The following is a 13,551-nucleotide window of genomic DNA, read 5'->3' on the forward strand; positions in this document are numbered from 1 at the left end:
CGTCTTGCCTACTCCCCTTCCTCTCCCTCCCTTTCCCTCTCTCCCTCCCTCTTCTTCCTGCTGCAGGGCAGAGTGGAGCAGTGGACATCAATCTTAAGGCCGGCTTCTCTTCTTTAGCTGTGGCGGGCTGACACAGCCACAGAGCTTGTTACCCAGTTTACAGCACTGACCTGCTGGCTCATCTCTCACTCCCATAAAGAGAGTGAGAGATGGGGTGACATGGGAAAGAGGGAGGGAGGAGGGGAAGGAAGGAGAGAGCGACAGACTTACACAGCATGCATGTCAATAGCACACGCCGCTCCTCATCTATCCCTCTATCTAGCCATCTCTTCCCAAGGCTCTAAACCGCTTACAGAGCCCACACACACACTCAAGGGAAGCTAGGACATGAGTATGTAAAGTAAAGCCAGCTCAGAGAGTCCCAGACTTTCCTCTCCTCAAAGACAGACGTGTTGGTATTATAAAGGACAACTGACAACAAATCAAGGACAAGGCTTAGTAAAAGGAAGTGTGACTAAACCATACGGATAGAAATACACTCAATGTGGTTCACGATGACACACACATGTACACACACACACACTTGATCTGAACAGCAGGGTCTATGCCATGGTTGCAGTGTCTGGAGAGCATACTGGCTGTTGTGCAAAAAGTACTATATCAGAATGGCAAAGTCTCTGGCTTCGACACCGCTCCTCCCCCACGGGCCCTGCCTGTGACCACTTTCCCTCCCCTTCCCTCCCACTAGTCAAGCTCTGCCTGTGACCACTTTCCCTCCCCTTCCCTCCCACTAGTCAAGCTCTGCCTGTGACCACTTTCCCTCCCCTTCCCTCCCACTAGTCAAGCTCTGCCTGTGACCACTTTCCCTCCCAATAGCCTAGCCCTGCCTGTGACCACTTTCTCTCCCCTCCCACTAGCCTAGCCTTGCCTGTGACCACTTTCTCTCCCCTCCCACTAGCCTAGCCCTGCCTGTGACCACTTTCTCTCCCCTCCCACTAGCCTAGCCCTGCCTGTGACCACTTTCTCTCCCCTCCCACTAGCCTAGCCCTGCCTGTGACCACTTTCTCTCCCCTCCCACTAGCCTAGCCCTGCCTGTGACCACTTTCTCTCCCCTCCCACTAGCCTAGCCCTGCCTGTGACCACTTTCTCCCCTCCCACTAGCTAGCCTTGCCTGTGACCACTTTCTCTCCCCTCCCACTAGCCTAGCCCTGCCTGTGACCACTTTCCCTCCCAATAGCCTAGCCCTGCCTGTGACCACTTTCTCTCCCCTCCCACTAGCCTAGCCTTGCCTGTGACCACTTTCTCTCCCCTCCCACTAGCCTAGCCCTGCCTGTGACCACTTTCTCTCCCCTCCCACTAGCCTAGCCCTGCCTGTGACCACTTTCTCTCCCCTCCCACTAGCCTAGCCCTGCCTGTGACCACTTTCTCTCCCCTCCCACTAGCCTAGCCCTGCCTGTGACCACATTCTCTTCCCTCCCACTAGCCAAGCCCTGCCTGTGACCACATTCTCTCCCCTCCCACTAGCCTAGCCCTGCCTGTGACCACATTCTCTTCCCTCCCACTAGCCAAGCCCTGCCTGTGACCACTTTCTCTCCCGTCCCACTAGCCCTGCCTGTGACCACTCAACTGTCCATCTCCTTCTCCCTACACTACTAATACCAGGGATCACACCATTCTATCCTGAAAGAGATGTAGGCTGTGTACCAAATGACCACCCTGGTCACGAGTAGTGTACTAAACATGGAATAGGGTGCCTTTTGGGCCCTGTAAAGTCTGGACTGTGTGTTAGCTAGTGGACAGAGGTAGCTGGGACACCTGGCAGATGATGACTGATAGACTGGTGTGGAAACAGCTTCTCTAGCGACTTCAGGGTGATGGGAGTGCTGATAGGAGTCCTGCTGGGCTACAACCTCGGTCAACAGAGACAAATCCTGTTCAAATACACACCATTAGCCCAGCGGACCGAGGAGATTACATCTGTAGTCACAGACAGGAAGCACACTAAGATCAAGTCAAACACAACTAAAACTGACAGTGCCAACAGGAAAGGCTATACACCAGACATACCCTGGCACTTACAGTACAGTAGGATGAGGTGTGTGTAGGGGATTTATCAGACTTTGATCATGTGTGGATGAGATGTAAATAGGGCTGAGTGCAGCAGTTTCAAATGAGTGTTTATCCAGCTAATCGTTGGCAGACATGGTCACCACACACACACACACTAGTGACAACTCAGTGGATACTGAAAGACAACAGGGCTTTTACAATCCAAAATAGCTGTATTTTGTGTTGAGACAAAACATTTGTTAGCGTTTTGACAGTGATGCAGGAGTGCGTTCTAATTCCACCAATGAGGAAAGTAGTCCTGAAAAGGGTCAGAGTAAAAACAGTTGATATAATATGTTTTTGTATGTCGTTTTTCTTAGAGAAAAAGGTTGGACATTTTGAACATTAAAACGTGTTCATCTCCATCTTGTTTCTTGCAAAAATCACCTTTCTTTTTGCCCTTCGGTGAGAAAAATGCTTAAAATGTTATTCTGTACAAGATGGATGTCAAACATGAACTACAGGGTGTTTCTCTGCTCAGGGAAGATGACTGGGACATGGTGGCACTTCATCAACCAAAACCTTATCTTTGTCCATTTTTGGTTATTGTCTTTTTTGTTTGTTTTTCTGATTTCATACATAAAGCTTGGGCTTTTACACAATGCTACAAGGAGGACTTAAAAAAAAATGTAAAGTAAAAAAAAAAAAAAATGAATTTACAACTTCTACCTCCCTCCTATACCCAAACACTCTGTTCTCTACAGGTGTACAGGGTAAGACAAGGTAGTCACTGTCTATATTCAGTTATCAGGGTGGATCATCCCTTTTTTTCATCGTCTTTGTACCAAATCCATACCATCCCCCCTGTACTTTCAGCTGAGGGAGGCGGGAGGAGCTCTGGTATCAATCTGGGCGTCTCTAGGTTCTGGAGGGGGCCTGGAGGAGGAGGAGAGCAGAGTAGGGCCCTCTGTGGTCCCAGGGCAGAGCAGAGCTGGGCAAGGGATCCAGGGACACTAGGACTGTTTAAGGCGTTTGCGTGGGGGTCCCAGGAAGGGGCACTGGGCCGAGGCCAGGGAGCGATAGGCCTCAGCCACCAGGTGGGGGTGGGATGCCACCATGGACTTCCAGCCAGATGTCTCCATCACCTCAGCAGCATGGCTAGAGGAGACAGAGAGAGAGGTGGGGGAGAAGGAGGAAGGGGCGAGAGAGGGGGAGGGACAAAGAGAGAAAAGTCAGAAGGAGAGGAGGAAAGAGTGAGGCAGAGGAGAGACATTAGCACTGTTCTCACCTGGCCCCTCCATCCCATCCCTCCCTCCATCCTCCACACAGGCCTGACAGACTGCATACCACTGGGCCCTGTGGGAATCCCCAGCCTCCCCACACCCTCAGGGTGCAGTACTGCACTATCACGCACACATACATGGCCTTTAATGACATTTGTTCTGTGTATTAGTGTGTGTATGTTAATGAAAGTGAATGTGTGTCCAGTAGCATACCTCCCAGACATCCAAGCCCACCTCTGACCCAGTTCCCTGGTAGGGGCATGTACCCCCTGCTCCCTCTAATGGGCTGTGAGCTGTGAGCTATGAGCTGTGCCTGGGGTTAGCAGACCAGCAAAGGGCACAGAGAGCAGCCACAGCTGGAGAGCAGGCCGGGCCCAGGGGGCTGGGGGAGAGGGGAGAGGGAGAGAGAGAAGGTAGGAGGAGATGAAGGAGAAGCAGAGGAGGGAAGGAAGGAGAGAGGGAGGGAGAAAATGGAAGGAGAGCGAGTGGAAGAGGAAGAGAGGTGGGGGCTAACAGTGGTGTTGACTGCAGGGCGGGGGGACGGAGGTCTGGGGTTTATCGGTTACACTGTGTAGTTTCTTTTCTATATTCGTCCTCTTTATTGATTTCAGTTGTTGTCGATGTTGTCCGAGGGAGGAGGGTTGATAGCGCTTTGCAAGCCAGAGTCCCCCATGGTCAATTTCCACAACAATAGAGTCAAATTAAACTGGCATAATGCCCATAACCACAATTAATGACCAGGATTAGAAGTGGAATCACAAGAGAGAGAGGACAGAGGAGTAAGAGAGAGAGGACAGAGGACTAGGAGAGAGAGAGAGAGGACAGAGACACAGGAGTAGGAGAGAGAGAGAGAGTAGGACAGAGTAGGAGAGAGAGAGAGAGGACAGAGTAGGAGAGAGAGAGAGAGAGGACAGAGTAGGAGAGAGAGAGAGAGGACAGAGTAGGAGAGAGAGAGAGAGGACAGAGTAGGAGAGAGAGAGAGAGAGGACAGAGTAGGAGAGAGAGAGAGAGGACAGAGTAGGAGAGAGAGAGAGGACAGGAATAGGAGAGAGAGAGAGAGAGAGAGAGAGGACAGAGTAGAGGAGAGAGAGAGAGAGGGACAGAGTAGGAGAGAGGGGGGAGAGGAGGACAGAGGGAGAGAGAGAGAGAGAGGACGTGGGTAACAGGAGGAGAGGGTGACTGAGAAAGTAAAAAAAAAAAACTCAAAGATGGAGAAAGAAAAGAGTGGATATGTGCAGGAGTAGGGACTGAAGAGAGTACAGAATATATAGAGGACCAAGGCCCTCTTCACATAATTAAAAATGCCCTTATTGGTATGGCAAGTTCAATGGATGGCCTTTGTCAGTGTTGACTAAGGGAAGAGTAATGTCGTATTCACAATCAATGTTGACGAATCATAAACAACCAGCACATTGAGGAGCAACCTCATGCCGTGTATGGCCTCGGTCATAGAGTATCGCTCTAGTTAAAGGGATACTTCGGGACATTGGCAATGAAGCCCTTTATCTACTTCCCCAAAGACAGATACAATTGTGGATACCATTTTAACGTCTCTGTGTCCAGTAACGTTAGCCTAATGCCTCAGTCTATGGCTATCCGCTAGCATGCTACCTCTAAATTCCTTCATACTGGACACAGAGCTTTAACATTGGTATCCACAAATTCATCTGACTCTGAGGAAGTAGAAAAAGGGCCTCATTCTGAAATCCCAAAGTATACTTTTATATCCCTGCCATACAAGTTCAAGTGTGTCAAAACATGTTTGCTGCTAAATTGCCCCTGTTAATATGTCATAAAATTGGTCTGAAAGAGGTCAAATACTATTTCCAAAAAGAGTAATCGAGCTCCCAGTGAAAATTAATGACGATATTTCTGTGTTAGGCACTTAGCGAAAAAGTTCTGAGTGAGGGATATAGTAACGGTATGTGTTAGGTATTTAGCAAGAGTGTTTTGAGTGAGGGGTACAGTCATGTGTGTGTGTGTGTTAGTAACGTGTGTGTTAGGTATATAGCGAGTGTTCTGAGTGAGTGTTACAGTAACGGTATGTGTTAGGTATTTAGCGAGTGTTCTGAGTGAGTGTTACAGTAACGGTATGTGTTAGGTATTTAGAGAGTGTACTCAGTGAGGGTTACAGTAACGGTTACAGTATGTGTTAGGTATATAGAGAGTGTTCTGAGTGAGGGTTACAGTAATGGTATGTGTTAGGTATATAGAGAGTGTTCTGAGTGAGGGTTACAGTAACGGTATGTGTTAGGTATATAGAGAGTGTTCTGAGTGAGGGTTACAGTACAGTAACGGTATGTGTTAGGTATATAGAGAGTGTTCTGAGTGAGGGTTACAGTAACGGTATGTGTTAGGTATTTAGCGAGTGTACTCAGTGAGGGTTACAGTAACGGTATGTGTTAGGTATTTAGCGAGAGTGTTTACTAACGGTATGTGTTAGGGTTCAGTGAGGGTTACAGTAACGGTATGTGTTAGGTATATAGCGAGAGTGTTCTGAGTGAGGGTTACAGTAATGGTATGTGTTAGGTATATAGCGAGAGTGTTCTCAGTGAGGGTTACAGTAACGGTATGTGTTAGGTATATAGCGAGTGTTCTGAGTGAGGGTTACAGTAATGGTATGTGTTAGGTATATAGCGAGAGTGTTCTGAGTGAGGGTGTTCTGAGTGTACTCAGTGAGGGTTACAGTAACGGTATGTGTTAGGTATTTAGCGAGAGTGTTCTGAGTGAGGGTTACAGTAACAGTATGTGTTAGGTATATAGCGAGTGTTCTGAGTGAGGGTTACAGTAACGGTATGTGTTAGGTATATAGCGAGAGTGTACTCAGTGAGGGGGTTACAGTAACGGTATGTGTTAGGTATATAGCGAGAGTGTTCTGAGTGAGGGTTAGGTATATAGCAGAGTGTTCTGAGTAAACGGTATGTGTTAGGTATATAGCGAGAGTGTTCTGAGTGAGGGTTACAGTAACAGTATGTGTTAGGTATATAGAGAGTGTTCTGAGTGAGGGTTACAGTAACGGTATGTGTTAGGTATATAGCGAGAGTGTTCTGAGTGAGGGTTACAGTAACGGTATGTGTTAGGTATATAGCGAAAGTGTTCTGAGTGAGGGTTACAGTAACGGTATGTGTTAGGTATATAGCGAGAGTGTACTCAGTGAGGGTTACTGTAATGGTATGTGTTAGGTATATAGCGAGTGTTCTGAGTGAGGGTTACAGTAACGGTATGTGTTAGGTATTTAGCGAGTGTTCTGAGTGAGGGTTACAGTAACGGTATGTGTTAGGTATTTAGCGAGGGTGTTCTGAGTGAGGGTTACAGTAACGGTGTGAGTTAGGTATATAGAGAGTGTTCTGAGTGAGGGTTACAGTAACGGTATGTGTTAGGTATTTAGCAAGAGTGTTCTGAGTGAGGGTTACAGTAACGGTATGTGTTAGGTATATAGCGAGTGTTCTGAGTGAGGGTTACAGTATGTGTTAGGTATATAGCGAGAGTGTTCTGAGTGTTACAGTGTGTTAGGTATTTAGCGAGTGTTCTGAGTGAGGGTTACAGTAACGGTATGTGTTAGGTATTTAGCGAGGGTGTTCTGAGTGAGGGTTACAGTAACGGTGTGAGTTAGGTATATAGAGAGTGTTCTGAGTGAGGGTTACAGTAACGGTATGTGTTAGGTATTTAGCGAGAGTGTTCTGAGTGAGGGTTACAGTAACGGTATGTGTTAGGTATATAGCGAGAGTGTTCTGAGTGAGGGTTACAGTAACGGTATGTGTTAGGTATATAGCGAGAGTGTACTCAGTGAGGGTTACAGTAACGGTATGTGTTAGGCATATATGTGTTAGGTAGTGTTCTGAGTGAGGGTTACAGTAACGGTATGTGTTAGGTATATAGCGAGTGTACTCAGTGATTTAGGGTTACAGTAACGGTGGTATGTGTTAGGTATATAGCGAGAGTGTTCTGAGTGAGGGTTACAGTAACGGTATGTGTTAGGTATATAGCGAGAGTGTACTCAGTGAGGGTTACAGTAACGGTATGTGTTAGGTATATAGCGAGAGTACTCAGTGAGGGTTACAGTAACAGTATGTGTTAGGTATATAGAGAGTGTTCTGAGTGAGGGTTACAGTAACAGTATGTGTATGTGTTAGGTATTTAGCAAGAGTGTTCTGAGTGAGGGTTACAGTAACGGTATGTGTTAGGTATATAGCGAGTGTTCTGGGGGTGTCATCGGATGGGGCCAGTGTCTTCTGACCCCTCCTGTCTCAGCCTCCAGTATTTATGCTGCAGTGGTTTATGTGTCGGGGGCTAGGGTCAGTTTGTTATATCTGGAGTACTTCTCCTGTCCTATTCGGTGTCCTGTGTGAATTTAAGTATGCTCTCTCTAATTCTCTCTCTTTCTCTCTCTGAGGACTTGGGACCATGCCTCAGGACTACCTGACATGATGACTCCTTGCTGTCCCCAGTCCACCTGGCCGTGCTGCTGCTCCAGTTTCAACTGTTCTGCCTTATTATTATTGGACCATGCTGGTCATTTATGAACATTTGAACATCTTTGCCATGTTCTGTTATAATCTCTACCCGGCACAGCCAGAAGAGGACTGGCCACCCCACATAGCCTGGTTCCTCTCTAGGTTTCTTCCTAGGTTTTGGCCTTTCTAGGAGTTTTTCCTAGCCACCGTGCTTCTACACCTGCATTGCTTGCTGTTTGGGGTTTTAGGCTGGGTTTCTGTACAGCACTTTGAGATATCAGCTGATGTACGAAGGGCTATATAAATACATTTGATTTGATTTTGATTTGAATTCTGAGTGAGGGTTACAGTAACAGGATGTGCTAGGTATTTAGCGAAAGGGTTTTGAGTGAGAGCTACAGTGCTGGTGTGTGAGTGAGGAGTATAGAATGAGAGAGCGGGGTGCAGTGTGTCTGTGAGTGACTAGTATAGAATGATAGAATGAGAGCGGGGTGCAGTGTGTGTGTGCCACTCACTAGTTGATGAAGTCCACAGCCTGTGTTTTGAGTTGGTCTGCACTGTGCAGGTCTGCCAGGATGAGGATCTCTGCAGTGTTCTCCACAGACAGACTGGTGCACAGAGCATCCTCACACATCACCTTCAGCCTCTCCAGAGCATACTGACAGAGAGACGGGGGGGGGAGAAAAACTAATAGATTTGTACTTGCTATCTTATCACCATTTACAATAGGAAATGCTGGACTGTGTAATGATTTCATAACATCAAATTGCTCCTGTCACGTCAATGAAGCTAGTTTGACTTTCAGAGAGAGGGAGAGGGTTTGAAAAGGAGTGTTGACAGTGAGTGGTAGAGGTGGAGCGCGGGAACCAGGGAGAGAGCAGAGATCATGGTGGTGTGTAAACACTGAAAGGTGATTTATCTGACGTCCTGTTAAACCTTGGGTGTCCAACTTAACACCACGGTACCTTACACCCACAGTGTAGACAAACACACACAACACTGAGGCAAAAAGTCACTCACAAAAGGCCTGGCCACTGTCCACACACTGACAGATAGGCGAGTGTGTCCTTGCGTGCAAATGGGCACATCACATATACACTACATGACCAAAAGTATGGACACCTGCACGTCAAACATCTCATTCCAAAACCATGGGCATTAATATTTAGATGATCCCCCCTTTGCTGCAATAACAGCCACCACTCTTCTGTGAAGGCTTTCCACTAGATGTTGGATTATTGCTGCAGGGACTTGCTTCCATTCAGCCACAAGACCATTAGTGAGATCAGGCACTGATGCATTCAGCGTTCCAATTCATCCCAAAGGTGTTCGATGGAGTTGAGGTCAGGGCTCTGTGAAGGCCTGTCAAGTTCTTCCACACTGATTGACAAAAATTTTCTGTATGAACCTCACTTTGTGCACAGGGACACTGTCATGCTGAAACAGGAAAAGGCCTTCCAAAAACTGCTGGCACAAAATTGGATGCACAGAATTATTCAGAATGTCATTGTCTGCTGTAGCGTTAAGATTTCCCTTTACTGGAACTAAGTGGCCTAGCCCGAACCATGAAAAACAGCACCAGACCATTATTCCACCAAACTTTACAGTTGGCACTATGCATTGGGGCAAAAAGTTCACCTGGCATCCGCCAAACCCAGATTAGTCCGTCGGACTACAAGATGGTGAAGCATGAGTCATCACTCCAGTCCAATTGCAGCGAGCTTTACACCACTCCAGATGACGCTAGGCTGCTCGGCCATGGAAACCCATTTCATGAAGCTCCTGACAAACCGTTCTTATGCTGACATTGCTTCCAAAGGCAATTTGGAACTCAGGAGTGAGTGTTGCAACCGAGAGCAGATGATTTTTAAGCACTATGCGCTTCAGCACTCCGTCCCATTCTATGAGCTTGTGAGGCCTACCACTTCACGGCTGAGACGTTGTTGCTCCTTGACGTTTCCACTTCATAATAACAGCAGTTACGGTTGACCAGGGGAGCTCTAGCAGGGCAGAAATTTGACAAACTGACTTGTTGGAAAGGTGGCATCCTATGACATTGCATTGTTGAAAGCCACTAAGATCTTCAGTAAGGCCATTCTACTGCCAATGTTTGTATATGGAGATTGCATGGCTGTGTGCTTGATTTTATACACCCGTCAGAAACGGCTGTGGCTAAAATAGCCGAAGCCACTAACTTGAAGGGGTGTCCACATACTTATGTATATATAGTGTACAAAGCCCCACAACATTGCTAATCTTCCGGCTGCAGCCAGGAGGACTGAGGCTGGTGATTCAGAGGTGTAGGTGTGTGTGTGTGTAGGTGTAGGTGTGTGTGTGTGTGTGTGTGTGTGTGTGTGTGTGTGTGTGTGTGTGTGTGTGGTACATAAGAGCTGTACTATTGCGTAGCCAGAAGGGCTGCTGGGATAGCATTAGAGGGGTAAAGGAGGACCTTAGTGAGACCTGGCCTTGCCCTCCAGTTATTCCAGCAGCTCCCTACAGGCTTAACCACATGCACCGTTATTAAATAAAATCACACACACTGCATGAGAAGAGAGGGAAGGAAATGAATGGGAGGAGAGAGGATGAATGCAGTTAAGATGAAGGAGTGTCACAAAAGGAATCCTTGAGGAGCGAAGGGCAGCAATTAACACAAACAATGTAGGGTGTGTGTGTGTGTGTGTGTGTTCGCGCATCAATAGACCTGGGGTCCTAGCAATTACTCAAATATGTTGACAGAAAACCAAGGAAGTAATTGAGGTTGAATTCTGCCACATTCAGTTCATTTATTTGATTCACATACACCTCACAAAGACCTAGCATCATTCTGCACACAGGACCACTACATATGGTACATAGCATCTCATACACCTCACACACAAACATAACATAATACTGTAGGCCAGGGAACATAACATATGATATACTCATTCATCCATACAATATGATATCAGATACGATATACACACCTCCTCATTCCTCCTCCACCCACACTAACCTTGTCAGCCGCAGCCAGCAGGTCGTCAGCCATCTTGTCTAGGTTGGGGGCTTTGCCCGTGTAGATGAAGCACATCATCTCCTTGAACACCTCGGGCTCCACATCGTTGATCTCCACACGGTTCTGGAGGAGAAGAGAAGAGACCCAGGGCAGTACTCAGAGCCTATATTACCACAACTTCCCAACATCAGACCCATTATGAGCACTCCATTGACTGTGATCCTGTTCCAGCAGTCTTTCCATGATGCAGTCTGCTTAACTCATTTCAGATAGGTGAAGTAAACTATCTACACTGAACAAAAATATAAACGCAACATGTAAAGTGCTGGTCCCATGTTTCATGAGCTGAAATATAAGATCCCAGAAATGTTCCATACACACAAAAAGTTAATTTGTGCACAAAATTAGTTTACATTTCTGTTCGTGAACATTTTTCCTTGGCCAAGATAATCTATCCACCTGACAGGTGCGGCATATCAAGAATCAGATTGAATAGCATGAACATTACACAGGTGCACCTTGTGCTGGGGGAAATAAAGGCCACTCTAAAATGTTAGTTTTGTCACAAAACAATGCTACAGATGTCTCAAGGTTTGAGGGAGCGTGCAATTAGCATGCTGACTGCAAGAATGTGCAACAGAGCTGTTGCCAGAGATTTGAATGTTCATTTCTCTACCATAAGCCGCCTTAAACGCCATTTTAGAGAATTTGGCAATATATCCAAAAGGCCTCAACAGCAGACCACGTGTAACCACGCTGGCCCAGGAACTCCACATCTGGATTCTACACCTGCGGGACAGTCAGGGGGGAAGAGGAAGGGGTACTGAGGAGTGTTTGTCTGTCTGTAATTCTGTAATAAAGCCCTTTTGTGGGGAAAAACTCATTCTGATTTGCTGCGCCCCTGCCCAATCATGTGAAATCCATAGATTTGGGCCTAATTAATTGATTTCAATGACAGATTTCCTTATGAAATGTAACTCTGTAAAATCGCTGCGTTTATATTTTTGCTCAGTAAAGCTAATTTTACTATCTACTTTATCATTCATGTCACAAACCCACCATGTCTAAACCCATAAAACACACACCAAATAGTTGTGAGCAGACCAGAGCACCAGAACACCTCTGAAACAGTCTGAACACGTTCAACCCCAAAATTGAAAACGACATTTGAGATGTATTCCCCCCCACAGTCGATTCCTGGAATTAATCCGGAGAATTCGTTCCCAACGAACGGTGCCTGCAGCCAACGGCAACGCTCTTTATCACTCGTCGGCACGGTAACCTGAACCCTTTTCTCCGCTCCGAGAGGCAGAACAAGGCAGTAAACCAATTATGTTGCTGCTTTATCATCGTCACGGCAACCTGAGGTATTTCAGCAGGGTCAGGCCGGGTATACAGACAGCTCAGAGCACATTAATGTTCCACTCTGGACACTAACAAAACAGCACACTACAAATCAACCCATTACACATTAGCACAGACATACATGTGTTTATCACCAACAAACACAAACATTCATCCTGTACAGAGAGTACAGGTGATCTTTCATGGTCTACCAACACACACACACACACACACACAGAGAGAGTCTACCAATACACACAAACAGGCACAAGGCTGGGCTATTATTGTGTTTATTTACAAACTCATTCATTCTCCCTCTATAGACTGGTGAATCTGTTTTCTCTATCATATGGGGACACATTCCTCCCCCTCTCCCTGATGAAGACCCCACTTATATAGCAATTAAGATGCATTTCCTCGCTGTGTGCTTTATAATTTCCAAATTTGAGCAGGGCCCGCATCAATATTCTGACAACGACCTCTAAATCACCAACGTTCAATCTCACCACCTCCCTATCAGATGAGCAGGACCCACACACACACGTAGCAAGGATCTATTTTGGTCAAACTCCCACAAATCCTACAGTTACAGATCTTACAGTGAGCCTGCCAGCTCCATGCAGACAGAGGCAACATTCTGGAAGGGTACAGTAACCGTGTAGACACATCCCTGTCTGAACTAGTGATGATGCAACAGAGAGAAAGATATGTGAAGATCCTCCCCACTGAAACACAGGACTGTTCAGGTCACAACACTGTCTACAACACTCACCTTTTTACTCTCCTCCATCTCATGTTCAAACATGGCACTGAACACTGGCGATCGGGCTGGAGGGGAGGGGGATAGAGAGAGCACATCAAAATGTATGTCACATGCACCGAATACAATGCCTACTTACAAGCCCTTAACCAACAATGCAGTTCAAGAAATGGAGTTAAGAAAATATCAAATCAAATAAAAAGTTACATAACGAGGCTATATACAGGGGTACCGGTACCAAGTCAATGCGGGGTACAGGTTAGTTGAGGTAATTTGAACATGGATAGATTGACAGAGCAAGTGAGTGAGAGAAGGAGAGAGAGAAGGAGAGAGAATAGTTTAGTTGGCTAATGTGTCTCCCATCTGTCTGTTTGTCTGTCTGCCACAGGGGCTGTGGAAAGAACGAACAGCCTCCGGTACACACCGTCCTGCTACTGCTACTCCCAAGGCCTAATGCACCAGCTCTCACTGAAGACTAGCAGGGTCATGAACCAGGAGATACAGGATGTGCCCCAAATGGCACTCTATTTCCTATATAGTGCACTATTTTTGACCAGGCTAGCACACTAGGGAATAGGATGTAATTTGCGACGTACTGAACCATATAGCATTGTTTAATTCAGAGATTTGTCAAAGAGAGAGAGATAGAGAAACCCAACCCCACAG

At 46.6% G+C, this 13,551-nt stretch overlaps 1 protein-coding gene across 1 annotated transcript; it reads right to left on the reverse strand.

Annotated features, from left to right (window-relative positions):
- Positions 1-2,262: 2,262 nt before the first annotated feature.
- LOC135555311 (speckle-type POZ protein-like) lies at positions 2,263-13,028 on the reverse strand. The gene is made up of 4 exons (XM_064987646.1): positions 12,898-13,028; positions 10,782-10,904; positions 8,302-8,444; positions 2,263-3,207 (listed from the first exon to the last, which is right to left on the reverse strand). The coding sequence occupies exons 1-4, from the start codon at positions 12,928-12,930 to the stop codon at positions 3,063-3,065; spliced, it is 444 nt and encodes a 147-aa protein (XP_064843718.1). The 5' UTR covers positions 12,931-13,028; the 3' UTR covers positions 2,263-3,062.
- Between the last annotated feature and the right edge of the window lie 523 nt (positions 13,029-13,551).

The sequence above is a fragment of the Oncorhynchus masou genome, chromosome 15 (genome assembly GCF_036934945.1).
Source record: "Oncorhynchus masou masou isolate Uvic2021 chromosome 15, UVic_Omas_1.1, whole genome shotgun sequence".
NCBI lineage: Eukaryota > Metazoa > Chordata > Actinopteri > Salmoniformes > Salmonidae > Oncorhynchus > Oncorhynchus masou.